This window comes from Miscanthus floridulus, chromosome 14 (genome assembly GCF_019320115.1).
Source record: "Miscanthus floridulus cultivar M001 chromosome 14, ASM1932011v1, whole genome shotgun sequence".
NCBI classification, from domain to species: domain Eukaryota; kingdom Viridiplantae; phylum Streptophyta; class Magnoliopsida; order Poales; family Poaceae; genus Miscanthus; species Miscanthus floridulus.
Genome location: NC_089593.1, coordinates 26,400,991 through 26,420,935, shown reverse-complemented (window position 1 = coordinate 26,420,935; position 19,945 = coordinate 26,400,991). Strand labels below are relative to the sequence as shown.

At 47.1% G+C, this 19,945-nt stretch overlaps 3 protein-coding genes across 3 annotated transcripts; all 3 read left to right on the top strand.

The window, feature by feature from the left end:
* Window positions 1-427: 427 nt before the first annotated feature.
* On the top strand, window positions 428-967 carry LOC136503230 (uncharacterized). Its single transcript, XM_066498376.1, has one exon. It carries the CDS (start codon window positions 428-430, stop codon window positions 965-967), a length of 540 nt encoding a protein of 179 aa, XP_066354473.1.
* A 12,429-nt stretch (window positions 968-13,396) lies between these two features.
* Window positions 13,397-19,914, top strand: LOC136503228 (uncharacterized). The gene is made up of 6 exons (XM_066498373.1): window positions 13,397-13,589; window positions 13,699-13,838; window positions 17,667-17,989; window positions 18,067-18,139; window positions 19,255-19,757; window positions 19,891-19,914. The coding sequence occupies exons 3-6, from the start codon at window positions 17,669-17,671 to the stop codon at window positions 19,912-19,914; spliced, it is 921 nt and encodes a 306-aa protein (XP_066354470.1). The 5' UTR covers window positions 13,397-13,589; window positions 13,699-13,838; window positions 17,667-17,668.
* Window positions 16,198-17,483, top strand: LOC136503229 (uncharacterized). The gene is made up of 2 exons (XM_066498374.1): window positions 16,198-16,701; window positions 16,773-17,483. Exons 1-2 carry the CDS (start codon window positions 16,198-16,200, stop codon window positions 17,481-17,483), a joined length of 1,215 nt encoding a protein of 404 aa, XP_066354471.1.
* Window positions 19,915-19,945: the final 31 nt, after the last annotated feature.

Sequence of the window (19,945 nt, the reverse complement as noted above, 5' to 3'; positions counted from 1 at the left end):
TAAAGCAGCGCACTATCAGGTCAATGAGATCCGCCAGGATCAGAGACCCTCTCACTCCACCACTTTGATCCGCCGATCAGTTGCCACAAGGACCGACCGCCGCCAAAGTCGCTTCACCGACCAGCACCATGATGATAGGTAGCCCCCCCAAGGTGGAGCTAGGGGCGATCGCGCCGAACATCACTGCCAACATGACTAGGAGGTCGACCAGGACATCCGGGTGCATCTCAACAATCATCGAGATGCACGACGGCTCATTGACGAACGCCGATTTGGTCGCCATGAAGATGAAATCTACCGCCGTCAGGAGTACGAACAAGAGTATGGTAACCCAGACTCAGCTGTCGAACCACTCGCCGGTGGTAATACCGCTGATGACGGCATCGACAACTCCGAGGGGCCTCCGACATTTACAAGGACACTCCGAATGCTTCAGTGGCCCCATGGTTTCAAGATCACTGGGGTTGAGCCCTACGATGGAAGAATGAACCCGACACAGTGGCTACAGACTTATGCCACTGCTGTCCGTGCCGCTGGAGGAGACTCTAATGTCATGGCAAACTACCTTCCTGTCATGCTGACGCCTGCTGCCATGAGCTGGTTTACCAGCCTTGCCCCGGACTCCATCGGATCCTGGGTGGATTTGAAAAAAGTCTTCACCGATAACTACATGGCCACGTGCACTCGGCCGGGCACCAAGCACGACCTAAACCGCATCGACCAAAAGCCGTCTGAGCTCCTCCGCAGTTACATCCAATGCTTTTCCGAGATGAGGAACTCTATCCCCAACATCATGGAAGCTGAGGTCATCACCGCCTTCATCCGAGGACTCCACCACCGCGAGCTCCGCTCCAAGTTCAACAGGAAGCCGCCTACTAGGATCAGCGAGATGATCACAACCACCGACCAGTACGCCGATACCGAGGAGGCCGAGGTGTGCCTCAATGAGGATGCGGGCACCCAATGACCAACACGCTGGTATGACGACCGCCCCGCCGACTGACGCCATAGCGACCGTCGTTTCGACGACTGTAGTTATCCTTATAACAGTGGTCAAGATCGGCAAGAAGGGCCTAAGTCTAGCTAAAATCGCCGCCGTCGGCCAGACCACATCGTCGCTGCCATCAATGAACCTCGTGCCAAGCGCAACTATGATGAGTAGTATAGGAAGATCCTCGATGGCCCATGCCCGCTCCACAAGAACGCCAAGCACAAAATGAAGGACTACCTCGGGTTGGCGAAGGAATTCCAAAACAAAAAGCTTGACGACGACGCCAATGGCGGAACCGGCAGTCGCCGATCACTTGGGGGCAATAGCAATGCCTTCCAGGACCATGACAAGGTGGTTGCCACCATCTTTGGGGGCCTTGCCTCCATCGAAAGCAGAAGGGAACGGAAGCTCGCCGCACGGTGGGTGCTCAACGTCACCGCGAAGGACGCTGTCGCCAACCCCAGCTATCGCCCATGGTCTGAGGTTCCCATCACCTTCAGTAGGGATGACTAGTGGGCAGACATTTCCTACATAGGGCGCTTCCCCCTTGTCCTCGACGCAACTGTCCAAAAGGTGTTGTTCAGAAAAGTGCTCGTCGATGGTGGGAGCGCTCTGAACCTCCTCTTCGCTAGAGCCTTAAAGGATCTAGGCCTCGGATTAGAGGATCTAACGCCCTTTGATTCCTCTTTTTGGGGTGTGGTACCCGGCAGGGCCTCCAAACCGCTTGGAGAGATCACGCTACCAGTATAGTTCGACACAGCGAGCAACTACCGCGTTGAGCACATTAACTTCTACGTCGCCGATTTCAACACCGCTTACCACGCCATACTTGGTCAGTCAGCTCTGGCCAAGTTCATGGCTATACCGCACTATGTGTACTTGGTGCTAAAGATGCCTTTGCCTGCAGGAGTTCTGGCTCTGCGGGCTAACCTCTCCATCGCCTACGCCTGCGAGACAGAGAGTCTCGCTCTCACCAAAGCTACCGACCTCTCCATCCAGATGGCCAGCATGGTTGCCGAAGCCAAAATGCTACCCGCCGACATGGAGATACCAGAGCTGGAACCTCCCCGTGCTTTCGCCAAGTCTTAGGAAGTGAAGGAGGTTGGCCTCGGGCTCGACGACCCCTCCAAGACCATGAAGATTGGGGCTCACCTTGACCCTAAATAGGAAAGCGCGCTCGTCTCCTTCTTACGTGCCAACGCCGATGTGTTTGCTTGGAAACCTGCAGACATGCCGGGGGTACCACGGGAGAAGATCGAGCACTCCTTGAATGTCTTGCCGACCGCCAAACCGATCAAGCAGAAACTTCGTCGATTCATGCCAGACAAGAAGGAGGCTATCAGGGTAGAAATAAAATGGCTCTTAGCTACCGGATTTATAAAAGAAGTGTATCATCCTGATTGGTTAGCGAACCCTGTTCTCGTTCAAAAAAAGAATAAAGAATGGAGAATGTGTGTTGATTATACTGATCTTAACAAACACTGCCCCAAAAACCCCTTCGGTTTGCCTCGGATAGACGAGGTTGTTGACTCCACCGCTGGCTGCGAATTACTCTCTTTCCTTGACTGTTACTCTGGCTATCACCAGATCTCTCTCAAGAAAGAAGATGAGATCAAGACATTGTTCGTCATGCCTTTCGACGCGTATTGCTATACCACCATGTCCTTCAGACTCAAGAACGCCGGGGCGACTTATCAACGGGCTATCCAGATGTGCCTCGATCAACAGATCGGCCGCAACATCGAAGCTTACATCGATGATGTGGTCATCTAGTCCAAGACCGCCAATAATCTTATCGCCGACGTCGAAGAAACATTCGCCAACCTAAAAAGATACCGATGGAAGCTGAACCCTTCAAAGTGCATCTTTGGAGTTCCATCCGGTATACTCCTGGGCTACATTGTCAGCGCACGAGGCATAGAACCCAATCCTGACAAGGTCTCCGCCATCACCAAGATGAAACGGCCAACATGCGTTAAGGATATACAGAAGCTTACTGGCTGCATGGCTGCATTAAGCCGCTTCATATCACACCTCGGCAAAAAAAGTTTACCTTTCTTCAAACTCCTCAAGGCCTCAGAACAAAGCCTCCGAACATGACGGTGCCATGGTCCGACGAGACTCTCCTGATCTACATCACCGCTACCTCTCACGTCGTCAGCACAACAATTATGGTCGAACACGAGGAGGCCAGACACGCCTATAAGGTGCAATGTTCGGTATACTTCATCAGCGAGGTTCTTAACGAGCCCAAGACTCGTTATCCTCAGGTCCAGAAGTTGTTATACGCCGTCCTGATTATGTCGCGCAAACTCCGCCACTACTTTGAGTATTACAAGATCGCCATGGTCACCGAGTTCCCTCTAGGGGACATCCTCCGCAACAAAGAGGCCAACGGCCGTATCATCAAGTGGGCCGTCGAGCTCAGCACTTACTCCATTGAATTCAGAAGCAGGCCTACGATCAAGTCTTAGGCGCTCGCTGATTTCGTCGCTGAGTGGACCGAGATCCAAGAGCCCATCGCCGCTACCTGCCTTGAGCACTGGGTGATGTACTTCGATGGCGCCCTCAACATCAATGGTGCTGGTGCGGGCATTCTGTTCATCACGCCGACCAAGGATAAGCTCCGATACGTCCTCCGGATACACTTCGCGGCCTCCAACAACGCCGTCGAATACGAAGCATGTCTCCACGGACTCCGTATAGCTGTTGAGCTCGGCGTCAAACGCCTTATGGTATACGGGGACTCCGCGCTGGTCATCAACTAGCTTAACAAAGATTGGTCTTGTTCCAACGATAAGATGGATGCTTATTGCGCCGAAATCAGGAAACTTGAAGGGAAGTTCTACGGTATCGAGTACCACCACGTGGTACGCGACCAAAATCAGATCGCCGATTACTTGTCCAAGTTGGGCTCCTCTTGTGCCGTGGTTCTACCCGGGGTCTTCGTCTAAGATCTTGTGACACCATCCATTAAAGAAGAAAAAGAAATCCAAGAAGTTCCACCCACCGAGCAGCTGGTACTTACGGTACCTTTGCCGACCGCCGATTGGAGGGAACAATTCATCAAGTACCTCTCTAGCGCCGATGTACCAGCCGATAAAACTGAAACTGAATGCCTAACTCGTTGGGGGCAAACATTACGTGCTGGTAAATGGCAACTTGATGAGGAAAAGTACCAAGGAAGGGATTTTGCAAAAATGCATCACCCAAGAAGACGGAGTGAAGTTACTCCTCGAAATTCACTCTGGTTCCTACGGCAACCACGCGGCCTCGAGAACACTGGTTGGCAAGGCTTCCCGAGCTAGTTTCTATTGGCCCACAGCCATCTCTGATGCAGAAGACCTCATCCGATGTTATGAAGGATGCCAATTTTTCGCTAAACAAATACACGTGCCGGCGCAAGAACTGCAAACCATCCTAGCTTCCTGGCCCTTCGCATGCTGGGGACTAGATATGATCAGCCCTTTCAAACCAGCACCAGGTGGTTTCCGGTACGTGTATGTCACCATCGACAAGTTCTCCAAGTGGATTGAATATAAACCGCTCGTCTCGGCTACTGCAAAGAAAGTAGTCGAGCTCTTCGAAGATATCATCTACAGATTTGGTCTCCCGAATAGCATCATCACCGACCTTGGAACTACATTCACTGGCCATCACTTTTGGGATTTCTACGAAGACCATTGTATCTTTGTCAATTAAGTCTCCATTGCCCATCCTAGAGCCAACGGTCAGGTCGAACGGGCGAACGGTATGATACTAGATGCCCTCAAAAAGAGATTATTTCAGAAAGACGATAAACATCCGGGCAGATGGCTCAAAGAGCTACCAGCTGTAGTCTAGGGATTGCGTACTCAAGATAGTCATAGCACGACGTGTCTCCATACTTCTTGGTTTATGGCTCAGAAGCCATACTTCCAGCGGATATCGCCTTCCGAGCACCTAGGGTGGAAAATTTTGATGAAGAACAAGCCACAGCTGTTTGGACAGAGGACATCAATAGGGCCGAGGAGGAACACCTAATCACTTGTGTCCGCACAACCAAGTATCTAGAAGGCTTGCGAAGGTACTACAACCACAACGTCAATGGTCGTTCATTTGCTGTCGGTAACCTTGTCCTTCGCAGAAAGCAGAAAACTGAAGGGATGCACAAGTTCTCCTCCCCCTGGGAAGGACCTTACGTCGTCAAAGACGTTACCCGACCAGGGTCTTATCGCCTATGTGACTTAGATGGAATCGATGTTCCTAACTCCTGGCATATCGAGCACGTCATACGTTTCTATCCTTGAAATGCCTCAGATATGTACTCTCCACTTTATGATGAATAAAATTTTGATTTCCATAATTTTTCTCCATTTTTTCTCCACTATGGTTTAAATCTCCACTTACAATGACCGGGTTTTTACGCCACTTCATGACGAGCTCCACCAACGTTGTCGCCGACCATGTTTCTCTAAATCTCTAATTCGCCGAACGTAATCTCCAATTCACCGAACGTATTCTCCAATTCGCCAAACGTATTCTCCAATTCGCTGAACGTATTCTCCAATTCGCTGAACACATAATCTCCAATTCGCCGAACGTATTCTCCAATTCACCAAACACGTAATCTCCAATTTGCCGAATGTATTCTCCAATTCGCCGAACACGTAATTTCCAGTTCGCCGAATACGTTCTCTCCGAACCGTCACAAAACGTTCCTCCAAAATGCCGAACATTTTGCTCCAAATCTCCAAGATATTTCACCGATCAGCGAGCAACATACTTTCTTTTCTGTTCTCTTCGGAGAAGCAGTCTCTGATCTCTCCCTACACGTGCTACGGGCTCCGCGCTCTGCGTTATGGGTGGTTGGCTGTGGTTCCTTGGTCACGCCTGTTCATCCTACACGTCTACGAGCTCCGTGCTCGACATTATGGACTATGGGCTAGCCAAGGCTGAGGGCTCAGCATAGAATTAATTGCTCGAACGCCGGTTATATTACCTATATCTCCAAGTTATTTTGATAACCGCCGTGTAGCCCATGTTCTGTTCTTTTCTCTATGGAGAAGACCCAGTCTCTGATCTCTCCCTACACGTGCTACGGGCTCTGCGCTCTGCGTTATGGGTGGTCAGCTACGGTTCCTTGGTCATGCCTATTCCTCCTACATGTGCACGGGCTCCGCGATCGACGCTATGGACTACGGGCTAGCCGAGGCCATATGGGTCAGTAGCGAACCAACTGCTCGGACTCTACTTACACTACGTGGTTAAAACTATGGAGATTATTTTTGCCAAAATTCAATCTAACCGCATCCACATGCACCTTATAATATTTATCGTATACATAAGTGTTTTTTACGCCTTCGCGCATTCCAGCTACACTATCCAGAAATTACAAATGATATCCACCAGGTAGATCATTGTGCTCCACCATGGTCGTCCATTTCGCCGAACAGGTCTATATCACTTGCCAACTTCTTCGCTGCATCCTCCACCTCATCCTCTAGCTACTGGGTCTCTGCCTCGCTCAGTCCTTCGGTGAACCCGCCCCCTATTGCCTGAAGGTCAGTGGCTGGATAGTGGGACCAAACCATAGCAAGGGCGTGGGTAGCGGCGGTAACAACGGCATCGTGGTTGAAGCCCTTGAAGCTCTCCCACATCGTCTTGCATCTTTCAATGACGATGTCCGGGTGCGGCGGCCTGCCATTAGGCTGAGGAGCCACTTCTGGGTTGATGCAGTCGAGCACTGGTTTGATTCCGGTAACTATGGCATCAAATTTGTCCCTTTGGGTCTGGGCGTCCTGCTCCAGCACATCGAATTGTGCCTTGACCCTCCGACGGTAGTCTACAAGCATTACAAAGTTCCATCAAGCGAGGAAGTTACTTCAACCGTAACCCCGACTAGAGAATACTCACCGTTCAGCTCCTCGGCTAGCTTGCTCGCTCACTCTGTCTCCTTCGCCTTCTCCTCTCGAAGTTGCTCGAGGGCCTAGCACAGCTGGCTAAGCTCTACATCTTGTTCTACAAGTACAACAGTCAGCACCACAAGTAAGCGTATCCAACTATGCAAAGCACTTTCGTCGATCACACGTACCTTTCTTCTGCTCGGAGACTTTCTGCAGCTGTTCCAAATGCTCAGAAGCATCCTTCAATTGTGTGGAGGTAGTGGCCAGTTGCTCAGACTTGCTCCACAGCTGTTCTTTCATAGTCGCCAGCTGTTTAGACATGACTCCCTTCTGATGTTCCAGGTCCCGCACGTTGGATTCAGCGAGGTCTCGCTCGCACCGGGCCCTCTGGGTGTGTCTCTCCGAGAGGTTTATCGCCTCCTTGAGTTTTTGGTTCTCCTCAGCAAGGGGTTCCATCCTCTTTATCAACTGGTGCCGCTGCTCGGCAGTCCGATTTATTCCCTGAAATTTACAAGGACAATAATGGTATTCGATCTCCCACGTCAAAACTGAATACTCAGGATTGAGTACTAACCTCAATTTGTTTTATTACTCCGGCAAGGGTGGATTTTAGCCTCCTTATCTCCTTGGGGGTGTCCTCTTCCTGGACAACTACCACCTCGTCACCGCGCCTGCGGAGGATTCAGACGGATTGGGTTCGAGGTTCGGCACGAACGATCTCCTCCACCTCATCCTCCTCTTCCGCAGCAGCAGAAGAAACCACTAGGGGGCTCTGTGGCCAAACAGCGGGTCCAACCATGCCCTATGACGCCTCTGGGGGCGCTGTTAGCTCCTCGGGCCCCATTGGTTTCGCCGACCCAGACTCTGGTGCTTCACTGACAACTCCAGTTTTAGCTCCCGAGGGCCCGACAGTAATCGTCGTTGCTTCAGGTATTGTCGCTGACCCGTCCCTTGCCGACGCCGACCTCTCACCATCTCCTAGTCCACCCGCAGTGGTGGTTGACTTTTCCACCGGCTGCCGAGCACCCGAGGACCCTGACATGGGAGCTAACGGCGTTACCTCCGCTCCGGGATCAGCCCGAGGCTGCTCGTTAGCCTGGGCGGACAGGTCCAGACCCTCCGTATGACTTGCACCGCATCATATCATTTGGTCAATCGGCAACAAAGCTAAGACAAGATAGCAAAGTAACTCCAATATGAGAGTACTTACCGTTTGGTCTGCCGGTGCAATTTTTTAAATCGACGATACCTGCCCGAGCCCCTAGGCGCGGCTGTTGGGTCGACTCCCTTATTCTGGGGGTGAAGGTCTCGCCTCCTCCACAGTCGGCCTCTGCTCCGCCTACTGCTCTAGGGTTTTCTTCCCCCATCGCTCTGGATTTACCTCCACCTGTTGCTCGGGGACTTCCGTCGCCTGGCCAGTGGGAACCTCTGTCGCCTGGTGCTTGGGGACTTCTTTGCTTCCCCTTGGTTGCTCCTCCATGCGTGTGCTGCTTGGAGGTGCTTGGGTGCTCGAAGGAGGAGCAACTGGATGTTCATCGTCATCAGACCACTTGAGCACCGCGGTCCTTCGTGGTCAAGTGGTCTGGTCGCTACCAAGCGAGATGCCGCCTCATTTGAGAGGAGCAGCAGCTGCTGTTTTTCTCTTCTTCTAGGATGGCTCATCCATCGCTGCCCTCTTCCCCTGGACTTTCTCCGTCACTAGGGGTGAACTCCCCGTCCGACCAGCGTCGGTGCCTTAGGATTCTGATGGGGTGCTGGCCGCATCTTCTTCAGATCGAGCTGGTGGCCGGGCATCTACTCCCCTCAGCCAATCACCCCTCGGGACACTGGAGAAATACACTGCTCTTTCCTGCGAATGGATCTTTGCATAAGCAAATCAGTTCACTGCTCGTCAATGCTTTAGGATTAAAAGTATCAGGGATAAAAATCGAGATGATTACCTCTGGGGGCGGATATGTGCAATTGAAGACCCTCATTTGCTTTGGCCAGGTGAACGAAATGTTGGAGCGAACAGCTCTGCGGCCCACTCCAGGACATTCTTTTTCGTCAGTCGTTCCATTCTCTCCTAGGTCCCGTCGTCATCACCTCTGTAGTCAAAACCCAGGTGGACCCTCTCCTTGCAGGGCTGGACACGGCGCACTATGAAGCTTGCTGCCACTAGTTCACCTCTAATTTCCATGCCTCTAATTAGGTCGAGGAGCTCCATCACTTGTTCCATGTCAACACTGTTCGGTTTCTCCGACCAGCTCCTCTGGTTCTCTGGGATATGGTGGACGTCGTAGCAGATTGCAGGGTGGCTCTGTTTCATGTAGAACCACTCAGAATTCCACCCTTTTAGAGAAGTGTTCAACGGTATGTTAATATACTCGCTGGCCATTCCGTCCCGGAGCTGCAAATAGACACCGCTAACCACCCTGGAGCCACCACTACCTTTCTTCTTCAACCAGAAGAGATGTCTAAAGAGGTTGAATTGTGGCAGAACCCCAAGAAACACCTCATAGAAATGGATGAATATTGAGATATGAAGAATGGTGTTGGGATGGAGGTTACACAGACTAACCGCCCAGAGCTCCAATAGATCCCTCAGGAATGGATGAACTGGGAACCCCAACCCATGCCAGAAATAATCTTCAAAGACTACAACTTCATCAGTGTTGGGCATTGGGAAGGGCTCACCACTGGCTGGCCGCCATCCGGCGGTGACATGGTCTGGAAGCACGCCCACCGCCACCAATGACTCGAGCTCTGTTTCTCTCGTGCGCGATGGCATCCACTCTTTGTCATGTTTGGCTCCGGCACTTGCTTTCTTTGGGCTCGCTCTCTTCGGGTTCGCAGCTCTCCTCTTTGGCACCATCTTTTAGATCTGGATGGGGGCTGGAGCCGGTAGCGTGCGTGGGTGCGAATCTAGAAGTGTGAGGACTACAGAGGAAGATGAAATGGCAAAGTGGTGAAGGTGGAAACTTGGGATGCGGTGGCGCAGTTAAAAAGCACTTTTCCCACCTCTTCGCAGTCGAGGGTTTTTGGGAAACCGTTCCCGCGATTTGTGCCTCTTCGAATCCTCCGCAACAGCAAGGTGGCCGTAACGTGGGCTTTTGCGCAACTACAGCCCACATCGCCCATTTATCGCCGCCGTCAGTTGCTACTCGCTGAATAATCGCTGCCTTCTCCGCCATTTATTGAGGCTCAGTAACCGACAATATACAGCTGTTACTCCGGTTTTTTTCTCCACGGTTTGATTTCTCCGATATCTCCGCTTGTAGCTTGGGGACTGGCTGCCTGCTTGACTGGTCTTTAATTGTTTTTCTGTTTCTGACCCTGGCACCACATGACTGCGTCACCTACTGTCAGGCTCGGGGACTAAGTGGGCACACTTCACCTTGTGGTGAATGTGTTTTGTCTCTTTTTGGGGTCACGCCCGGGGACTGGCTGCCTGCTCGACTGGTTCTCTACTTTCTGACCCTAGCACCACATGACTACGTCATCTACTGTCAGGCTCGGGGACTAAGTGGGCACACTTCACCTCACGGTGAATGTGTTTGCTTTGTTCTAGAAGACTCCATGCTGCTTGAAGCTAAAGAAGAATATCTCCTTCACACATGGTCGGACTCTAAGTGGGCACACTTCGTCCACTGCGAGGAAATTTTTTATTCTAAACTTGAGCTCCTTACACCCTTATGGCAAGACGTGCTTGGGTTATGCTGCTCGGTTATGGGTCGCACTGCTCGGCATTAGTATATGCTGTTCGGCAACTGCTCACGACTGCTCGGCAATTCATCACGGTGGTTGGACCATGAGTCCATACTGCTCGGCTTCATTTGCACCTGCTCGGACAAGCTCAAGACGGCATTGCACAATGGGTACAAGGCGCTCGGGGACTAGCTGTGGGGGGGTATGACCTCGGATACCCACGGCAGACCACATGGGCTGCGCCCCTAGGGGCGGCCTAGCCCACAAGACGAAGCCTTGGTGGCACGGCTCTGCTCGGCGCCTCCCACAAGACATCTGGAGGATATCCTGAAGATACTACGAGATCTATTAGGATATGTATGATCCCTAGATTCTTGTAATCAGTTATTACTTTCTGGTTATCTCCTAGATCTAACCGACTTGTAACCCTGCTCCCCGGACTATATAAGGCGGGCAAGGACCCCTCCAAACTCACATAATATCACATGATAGCTAATACAAACCAACAGACCACAGGAGTAGGGTATTACGTCATACTGATAGCCTGAACCTGTCTAACTCGTGTGTCTCTATTGCCTTCTTGTTCTTGATCTCACGCTCCCCTACCGATCAATCTACCTTCGTGGGATACCCCTCGGAGGACTGCCGATGATATTTTGTCGACAACCGGACCCTGGCTACAGGAGGACCAGACCTTGAGTGGTTGAGTCTGGTCATCAACCCTAGGCAAGGTGCGACTCTATGGAGCTCTGGACCCAGAGGACCGGACCCAGGGCTACATCGGGTTCGGTTGTTGGCAGCAGCGGCACAAAGTGTTCCGGACCCAGGTGTTGGGCAGGACCAGACACTGAGCTGCGGGTCTAGTTGTAGCGCGAGCGGTGAAGAGGCGACGTTGCACATTTTGGAGTTTTGGACCCTGCATTGTCTGGGTCCGATCGCTGAAGCCAGACTGGGTTCCGTCAGTTTGGTGCACTCTGGATGCTCTCTATTTCCTTCCGGACCCTGGGAGGCGCTGGACTTTTCGGAAAGCTAATGAAAAGCTCTATAGCTTTGAATTAGTGTCATGTCAATTTGAGCAGATCCAAAATCATGAGACAATTTCAATTCATTCACCTCTTTGTCTCGGGTTGAGTGGCTTCAACTTGGTTTGTGTATTTGTGTCCGCGCTTCTACTGCTTGGTGTATTTGAATTCTAGCATGTCTTGCAGGTCTTCAAAAAAGCTTCTAATGTCTTGCTTGAGGTTTTGATCATCCGAATCACCTCATTGCCCAAGTCAAAGTCTGCCTTGCATCTATTTGAACTATACCTTCTATACTAGCAACCAACATTAGTCCAAAGGGTCATGTTGTTCCTCAAACACCAAAATCTAAACTAAATGGGCCAAATGGTCCATTTTCCTTACAACCTCCTAGACAGCTTGGCGGCAAGTTCTCCATCGTGAAGCATGCAAGAAGATTGTGCGGTGCTCCGAAGAAGTATTTGTGAGGGGTACCATGCTCACTCCGCGAGAGACGTGAAGAGTAACACTAGTAGAGCATGTCATAGAGCTACCCTCACTTGTGGGTAGGTTCTTATGGTGCCCGATGTGTGGGCTTGGCGGGTGATGCCAATTAGTCGTCGAACCACCAAGTGAGCGGTCGACACAACAGGGACTAGCATGTTGGCAAACACGTGAACCTTGGGAGAAAAATCACCGTGTCATCCTTGTCTCTCCATTGGTTTGCATTCTCTATTACACAAGCTTGTATTTATATTTCATATATTGTGCTTCTCCGTGCCACGGGTGTGGCCCGCCATCATTTATTAGCGTAGCATTTGGGTTCTTCGTAGCTTTAGGCAGCCACAATGCCAGCACACTGCTAGTTACATTGTTGTTTGTATAGCATAGAAGTAGCTCCCTTATGTAACTAATTTAGTTTTAGTAACCTTGTTAGTTATATTTCTTAGTTTGTGTAGCTAAGTAATTTACGCTTTATAATTTGGCTTGTGTAGCCTTGTTATTGTGCATTGCTAGTGAGCTTAGGAGCTTTGTGCTTTTGCTACTAGCATGTGTAGGAGCTCCCCGGTGCTTGAAGTACTAGTGGTATATGTTTGTGTGACATTGCTCCTAGAATTGGTTAGGTGAGCTCTAGCTAGTCCGATATCTTAGTTGCTTGATTAGGATCTTTTATAAGGTGCTTGATAATTTAGATAGAGGAGTGTAGTCCTAGCTAAATTAATAATTTTAATTCCACATTTGTTTCGGTTAGCCGGTATATTTATTTTTTAAAAAGAACTATTCACCGCTAGTCCGCTATACCGTCACTATAGTCTGAAACTCTATGGACGTGCTAGAGTGACTTGTGACTATGCGGCAACCGCTTGTGCACATAATTTTTTTCTAATCTTTTTCTGTGCAGTTTTTGATTTGATTTTTTTAAAGATTTCTAGAGGTAGACTTTCGGTTTTACGCGACCTTTTACCACGCCCCAACTGCGGCGAGTTGCGGCGGCGTCACAAATATGGCGGCAAAATCCAATGCCACAGAGTGTGGCGACAAAATGAGTGTGCCGGCGTTGTGGCTGCCTAAAGCTGCGAAGAAACCAAACGCTACGCTAATTAACGATGGCGGGCCACACCCGTGGCACGGAGTGTGGCTCCAATCCAAACAGCCTCTTAGTCATTTTTATAATTCAGGCATAGTAGAAGTTTTGGCCGCGAACTGTAAGAGAAAGTGGGTTAGCGCTAGTGCCTACCCCTAAACCAGACACTGAGACACACGCGCTAATGCTAAGGGCTCGTTTGGGTGCAGCGACCCCCGCCGGTATCCCCGTCCAATCCGCGGGCGGAGAAACACCCGTGATTCTGCGTCCCTTTGTAGCCCCGGTACCCGTTTGGATACAGCGTGGGGCGAAAAAATACGCGTGGCTTTTCGGTCCTTACCCGTTGATCCACGGGGGAGGGAATAAACGCCTGTGACCTCGTGTTTCTCCTTCCCATCGCGTTCTCTCTCGCGCGCGGCGTCGCCTCCTCTCCGACTCGCAAGGTAAGCCATGGCGGCTAGGGTTCGAGCTCTACCCCTCTCCTACTCGTGCTCCTCCGCATCTTTGCTCCCTCCGTTCACAGGCCATCTATTCTTTTCGTCTTCCTCGCAGAGCGCCGCTATGGAGCCTAGGGTTTGAGCGCCGCCCGTCGCTGCTCCGTCCCCAATCCACTAGCTCCACCCTCATCGAGTTGCTGCCTGCACCCTCTACATCCCCGATCAGCCTTCCCGTTGGTGGACTCCTAGCCACAGGTTGGACGCTACCTCCTCCTCTTGTTGTACGTTTCTTTTAGATCTGCTGGGTGTTCATGAATTGTGTGGTGGTCTGATGGCGACCAGTGCTTTTTTATTGTCAATCCTGTCGATTTCTTTCCACTGGAGCATGTTTGGGTCAATGGCAGATCACTTGTGCATTCTTAATTTAGTGCTCCTATATCTGTATGTGTGAATATTTTTTATGTGGATTCGGATTCTTTAATTTTGCAGTATTTGTTGTTTGTTCTGCAAACTGCAATGTCTACCTAGGTAGCCTCCAATCCACGGTGCTGCACTGTATGCATATTTGGTTCCTCCTACTTAATTTGGATTTGGTTCCTCCTAGCGTCACATATTTCTTCATCTACAATAGCTTGTTAACCTAAACCTACAAGGCTACAAAGACAAGTTGCATATGTAATCTCTGTTTGTGGTACAATCCATCTCTCTTCTCGTTCCATTTGTGTTTAACCATCTCTGTTTAGTTTAGTGTCCGTTTAGTTCTCAAGCGTGCCTAATGTCTTTTGTTGCTGTGAAAGAAAACAAGCTATTCAGAACAAGCTATTCAGAAAAATATTTTCTGAAGAAATTAATACTGTTTCTTGTGATCACAAGAAAATATTTTTCTTGCTTCAGATTTTCTTTAAAAAAGTTTTTTTTCTGGCATAGTATGGTAGCTCTCTGACACAAAATGGCTATTCAGAACATTATATTCCTTCAGAAAACTATTTCCAAGATAATCAATTTGGGAAATCGATTGTAATGGTAGAAGCCAAATATTAGTTGTAATATAGTAGCTGTAATGGCAAATACCGTTATTCATTTTAAAATATCACCTGAGAATTTGCCGCTGGGCTAGATCAATTTAGTCAGTAATAGCTGTAGCTGTAGCTGTAGCACATTTTAAAATACCATTATTCATTTTAAAGCTGCACCTTTTCTAGAAATAGGAATGTGAATGCATCTTGGTTAAAAAACTTCTGGTCTCAGTAATTATGTATACAAGGCACTTTCTACTTTTTCAGTATTCTTCCATACGAGTCTATTTAGATGGAGGTAACATAATTGAGTAAAAAAATTCAATAGCATCCTGGAAAGCTTGTCACTTGATAGTTGTGCACGACATGTTTTTTATTAGACTGTCACTATGAATATGTCACTATGAATTTGTGGTATAGAGCTGATGCTTGTCACTATGAATATGTCTCAAGTTAAAGAATTATTATGGTCATTACTTCGGATGGATGTATGCTCTCATACGCTTTAGGGATATGATACATTAATTAATTGCATGCCTATCTTCAGTTAACTATGCGCAGATTTCAGTTAACTGCAATCCAGTTCAGTTGTACTGCAATCCAGTTCAGTTGTTAGCTGCAGCGACTGGTTGCTTCTTTTTTTAGTTGAACATTAGGTTAATGACTCCAGTTCAGTTGAGGTTGTCAAACTAGCTTGCTGCTCTTTGTTTGGCTCAAGGTTTCCTCTGTTTTTGTTTTTCAGATAGCGCACTGCAGCTGCATTTTAGAGTGTCAGTAGTAACTGACCAGTGGAGAGTTCAGGTAAAACTCAGCTGCAGACTTCGTTTTTCAGTCAGTTCAGAGATTTCTTTGTAGTAGCTGTTTGTTTTCCATCGGTTGCTAGCTGTCTTAGCTGGTATAGAGCTGATGCTAATGTCAAATATAAGGGTCACACTATGAATATGCTTCAATTATAAATACATAAGTAGTCCAATATCTGCTTGGAAGGGAAATGCATTCTATCTGCTTGGGAAGGTTTATTTGGTTGCATCCCAACAACTAACCTTGGTAAGTTAGCTTGCTATCGATTGGTATTAGTTGGTCAAGAAATATGAAAATCAGAGGAAAATCAAATATAGTGGATTCATTGTTTACATTCAGTGGTTCTTCTAGATTAATAAAGATGTTTTTTATTAACTCTATATGAGTTGCTCAGATATGAAGTTTGTTGGTTTATTGGTTATAGAAGCCTGAACCTTGATTGCTTCTGCTGGGTTTCAACTCTAGCCTACCTCAACTTATTTGGGACTTAAAGGCTTTGTTGTTGTTGTTGTTGTAAGTAGTCCAATATCTCAGCTGGTATAGAGCTGGTATAGAGCTGGTATTTTGGAACATAGGCTTCAATTATAAATACATAAGTAGTCCAATATCTCAGCTGGTATAGAGCTGATGTTAATGTCAAATATAAGGGTCACACTATGAATATGCTTGCAGAATTAGTACTGCTACCTGTGATCTTGTTCGGTTCAGAGAGAAAAATAAAGTACTAACACGTACTTTATTATAAATACACAAGTAGGATAATATCTCAGCTTGTTTTTATTTGCAACTTTTAGATAATGGGCTCTAGGAAGGAGAAAATTAGAAAATTCATACAGATGGAAGAAGAAGAAGATGATGAATTGTTTCTTGTCATTGTTCCCGCAATACTTGAATGTCTGAATGAAGAGAAGAGGCCAGAGCATACCTCCGAGTATACTGGTGCTAAGAAGGTGAAGGAAATTCTGGAGGGGCACGAGAATTGGTGTAAATCTGAGTTTCGTATGGAGACACGAATATTTAAGGAGACATGCAACTATCTTAGGCGTGAGGGTCTATTGCGTGACACACGAGGTGTTACCGTTGAGGAGCAGCTAGGGATGTTTATGTATATGATTTCACACAATGCTAGCAATGATAGACTGAAGAAAACATTTCAGCATAGTGGTGAAATTGTCCATAGGCACATAAGGGCAGTTTTCAATATCATTCCCACTCTCACATATATATTTGTGAAGCTTCCTACTTCCAACCAAACTCACCCCAAGATCGCTACGGATCCTAGATTTTGGCCCTTTTTTCGGGTAAGGCATAACACTAGACCTTACTGTCTCTCCAACATTTTGCTCTGTTTTTAAGTTTCATTTTTTTACAGAATTGTATTGATGCTATCGACGACACACATGTGCCTATCACAATTGCAGAAGAGAAAGCCCCCCCATACAGGAATAGGAAAGGCACACTATCTCAGAATGTCATGGTAGCATGTGACTTCAACCTGAACTTCACATTTATCTCTTGTGGGTGGGAAGGGTCTGCTTCAGATGCTGGAGTTCTTCGATCAGCTATTTCCAAGGGTTTCCAAGTTCTTGAGGGAAAGTTTTATCTTGTGGATGGTGGGTATGCAAATGCACCACAATTCCTGGCGCCTTATCGAGGAGTTAGATATCACATTGCTGAGTTTCGGCGGCGCTCATCTCGAAGAAGAGAATATGCTGATCACAAAGAGCTTTTCAATCATCGTCATGCACTTCTTAGAAACCATATTGAGAGGGCTATTGGGATTCTTAAGAAAAGGTTTCAAATTCTGAAAGTGGGAACACATCATCCCATAGAATCTCAAATAAAAATTCCAGCAGCAGCCGCTGTATTTCATAACATAATTAGATGTCTAAATGGTGACGAGAATTGGCTAGATCACCAACCTACTTATATACCAGAATCTGATCATGTTGATCTGCCACAAGGAGATGATAATCATCAAAATGATGTGCAGTCGCTGAATTTACAAGACCATGCTGCAAACGTCCTAAGAGATCAGATTGCCATGCAAATGTGGGAACGCTACAATCAAAGTCGTGCTTAGGAAGTAGCAGTCAAGTCGTAGAGCATGAAGATTATTTTGTAGGGTGTTATGTAATAAATGTTGAACATGCCAATGTGCTATTGTACAAGACATCTATGTTTATGACTTCCTATCTATGTGAGTTATGTTATATGTCGCCAAACTATTACAGTTGTGTTTGAATGTTATTTTTGTAAACTCTAGCTATGACTAAAGGACAAAGCTCAAGAGCATCATGGAGCTTTAATTATGAGAAAGGACTTCTTGATGTACTTCAAGAACACAATCATGAAAGGTTTAAGGGCCAAAATGGTTGGTCACCTGAAGGATGGAGAAGTATCATAAAGCATTTCAATGAGAAGTTTCCATCCACTGGATTTTCGAAGGCACAGATTCAAGATAAGGAGAAGGACATTAAAGGAAACTACAAGGCCATTCGGGCAGAGATTAAGGAAAGTGGGGTTGGCTGGAATGATTCTTTGTGCATGATCAATGCTTTACCAGATAAATGGAAGAAACTTATTGATGTATGTTGTAAGATCATTTCACTTGCTAGATAATTTGGCTTGTTACTATGCTGCTAACTTTAGTTTGCATTTGCCAGGATCATCCAAGGCTTAAGAAGTTCCAAGCAAAAGCATTTCCTTTGTATCACGAGTGTGAGAAAGTGTATGAAGGTAAACTTTTTATTCAGCTACTAGTGCAAATAGCTTTTTTTGAACTATTAACATGTGTTTCTCAAACTGTGCAGCTGTGTAACTGTCCTGCAAATAGCTTTACAGACATGCAAATTGAACGTATTATTTATTAATCACCTATCATCCTGTTTTGCAAATTGTGTTCTGAACTCCTAGTTGGGGTTCAGTAGAGCATCCTATAGCTTGAACCTATTATTTATTAATCACATATCATCCTGTTTTGCAAATTGTGTCCTGAACTCCTAGTTGGGGTTCAGTAGAGCATCCTTTAGCTTGAACCTATTTATCCAGAATTGTTCCATTCCTTTCAGTTGGCAATTATAGCTGATGATATTTGGACTTTGTCTATGCATATGTGCACGCAACCTGCATGTTGGAAAGTGGGCTGAGCGGAAAATCCATACCTTCTCTTATAGCATGTGCTTCTATTGCCATTATTTAATTGTCAATTCTTGTTTTCACTGAACACAATATTGCATTGCTTTGCAATAGTGCTGCCAGCTATCTATGCACATCAAAACATGGTCTTTCAGTCATGGTTTCCTTAATTTGTTTTGTATTCACATGGTGTGTTAGGGATATGTTTAGAAGCATGTTTGCTCCCAGGTCTACCCTGAATGCATATGGTTATCTCTTATGTGAAAGCAGGATATGTATTGACTTACTTTTACTGTTATAAAATACCAGTTGTCAGGTGTGCTTTGGAGGTTCATGTTCCTTTAGCTTTATTCTTCTTATTGCAGCGCTTGCAACTTAAGAAACAATAAAAGGATCCATCTATGTGTTAGATCTAGTTTATCAGATTAGGGATGGCCAAATGTTATGCAGCCTACATGGCTGACTATCTTTTGATTACATGTGATTGCCATGTGTGTTGCGCAAAGATATGAAATGCAAGTGTGCAATGTGTAATTTTGACTATACTATTGTGAAAACCTATGTGTCTTCTGATACTGTTGCATGGAATGTTCTTGGGAGCTTTTTATTTCAATGTGTGTTCTGTACAGTAGTAGCTTTCCTACTACTACTATCCTTTTCTGCTAATATTTTTGGGACATTCATGTGACTTGAGTTTATTTATCCACATGAAACAGGAAGCATTGCAACAGGTGAATTAAATTTCACATCAACAGAGCCACTTGAGTTGCACCCACCGTCTTCCACTCAACATGTCAACGCCAGTGACATAGATGCTCCAGATAGCAGCATGAACCCTTTCTCTGCAAGTATGGATGATCATAGGGCATCAAGTGAACCTATAGACCTCACTGGAGCAGAACCAGCTTCCTCTGCTTGTTCGGGACAAAAGGGATCAGGAAGTGGGAAAAAGAGAAGCATTGCTGGAGTTCTACAAGGCTATTTGGACCACAAGATAAAGCAAAGCAAAACTTTTGTGGAATCACTAGATGAAACAAGTAAAGGTGACTATTCTATCAAGAAGTGTATGGATCTTCTGGAATCTATGGAAGAGCTCTCAGATGAAGAGAAGGCGCAAGCAACAAGCGTCATGAAGTGTGAGGTGAACAGAGAAATTTTTATCAACTTCACAAACCCAAGAGTTCGCCTATTGTGGATCAAGGGTGAGATTGCTCCAAAGGTAAGTTTACTGTTTTTTTCTAAAGCAGATGATGTAGTTTTGAGAAATCTTAAAGGGGTTCTTATGTGGTATGAGCAGATTTCTAGTATGAGGATTAACTTCCATAAGAGTGAATTGGTTCCTTTGAATCTAGAATCATCTGAAGCACATAGGCTAGCACACTTGTTTTCCTGCTCTTTGGGTTCTTT

Coding starts and splice junctions, on each gene's coding strand:
- LOC136503230 (XM_066498376.1), top strand. CDS start 428: ATGCTTCAGTGGCCCCATGGTTTCAAGATCACTGGGGTTGAGCCCTAC.
- LOC136503229 (XM_066498374.1), top strand. CDS start 16,198: ATGGGCTCTAGGAAGGAGAAAATTAGAAAATTCATACAGATGGAAGAA. Junction 16,702..16,772: donor GATTTTGGCCCTTTTTTCGG/GTAAGGCATAAC, acceptor ATTTTTTTACAG/AATTGTATTGATGCTATCGA.
- LOC136503228 (XM_066498373.1), top strand. CDS start 17,669: ATGACTAAAGGACAAAGCTCAAGAGCATCATGGAGCTTTAATTATGAG. Junction 17,990..18,066: donor AATGGAAGAAACTTATTGAT/GTATGTTGTAAG, acceptor TGCATTTGCCAG/GATCATCCAAGGCTTAAGAA. Junction 19,758..19,890: donor AGGGTGAGATTGCTCCAAAG/GTAAGTTTACTG, acceptor CTTTGAATCTAG/AATCATCTGAAGCACATAGG.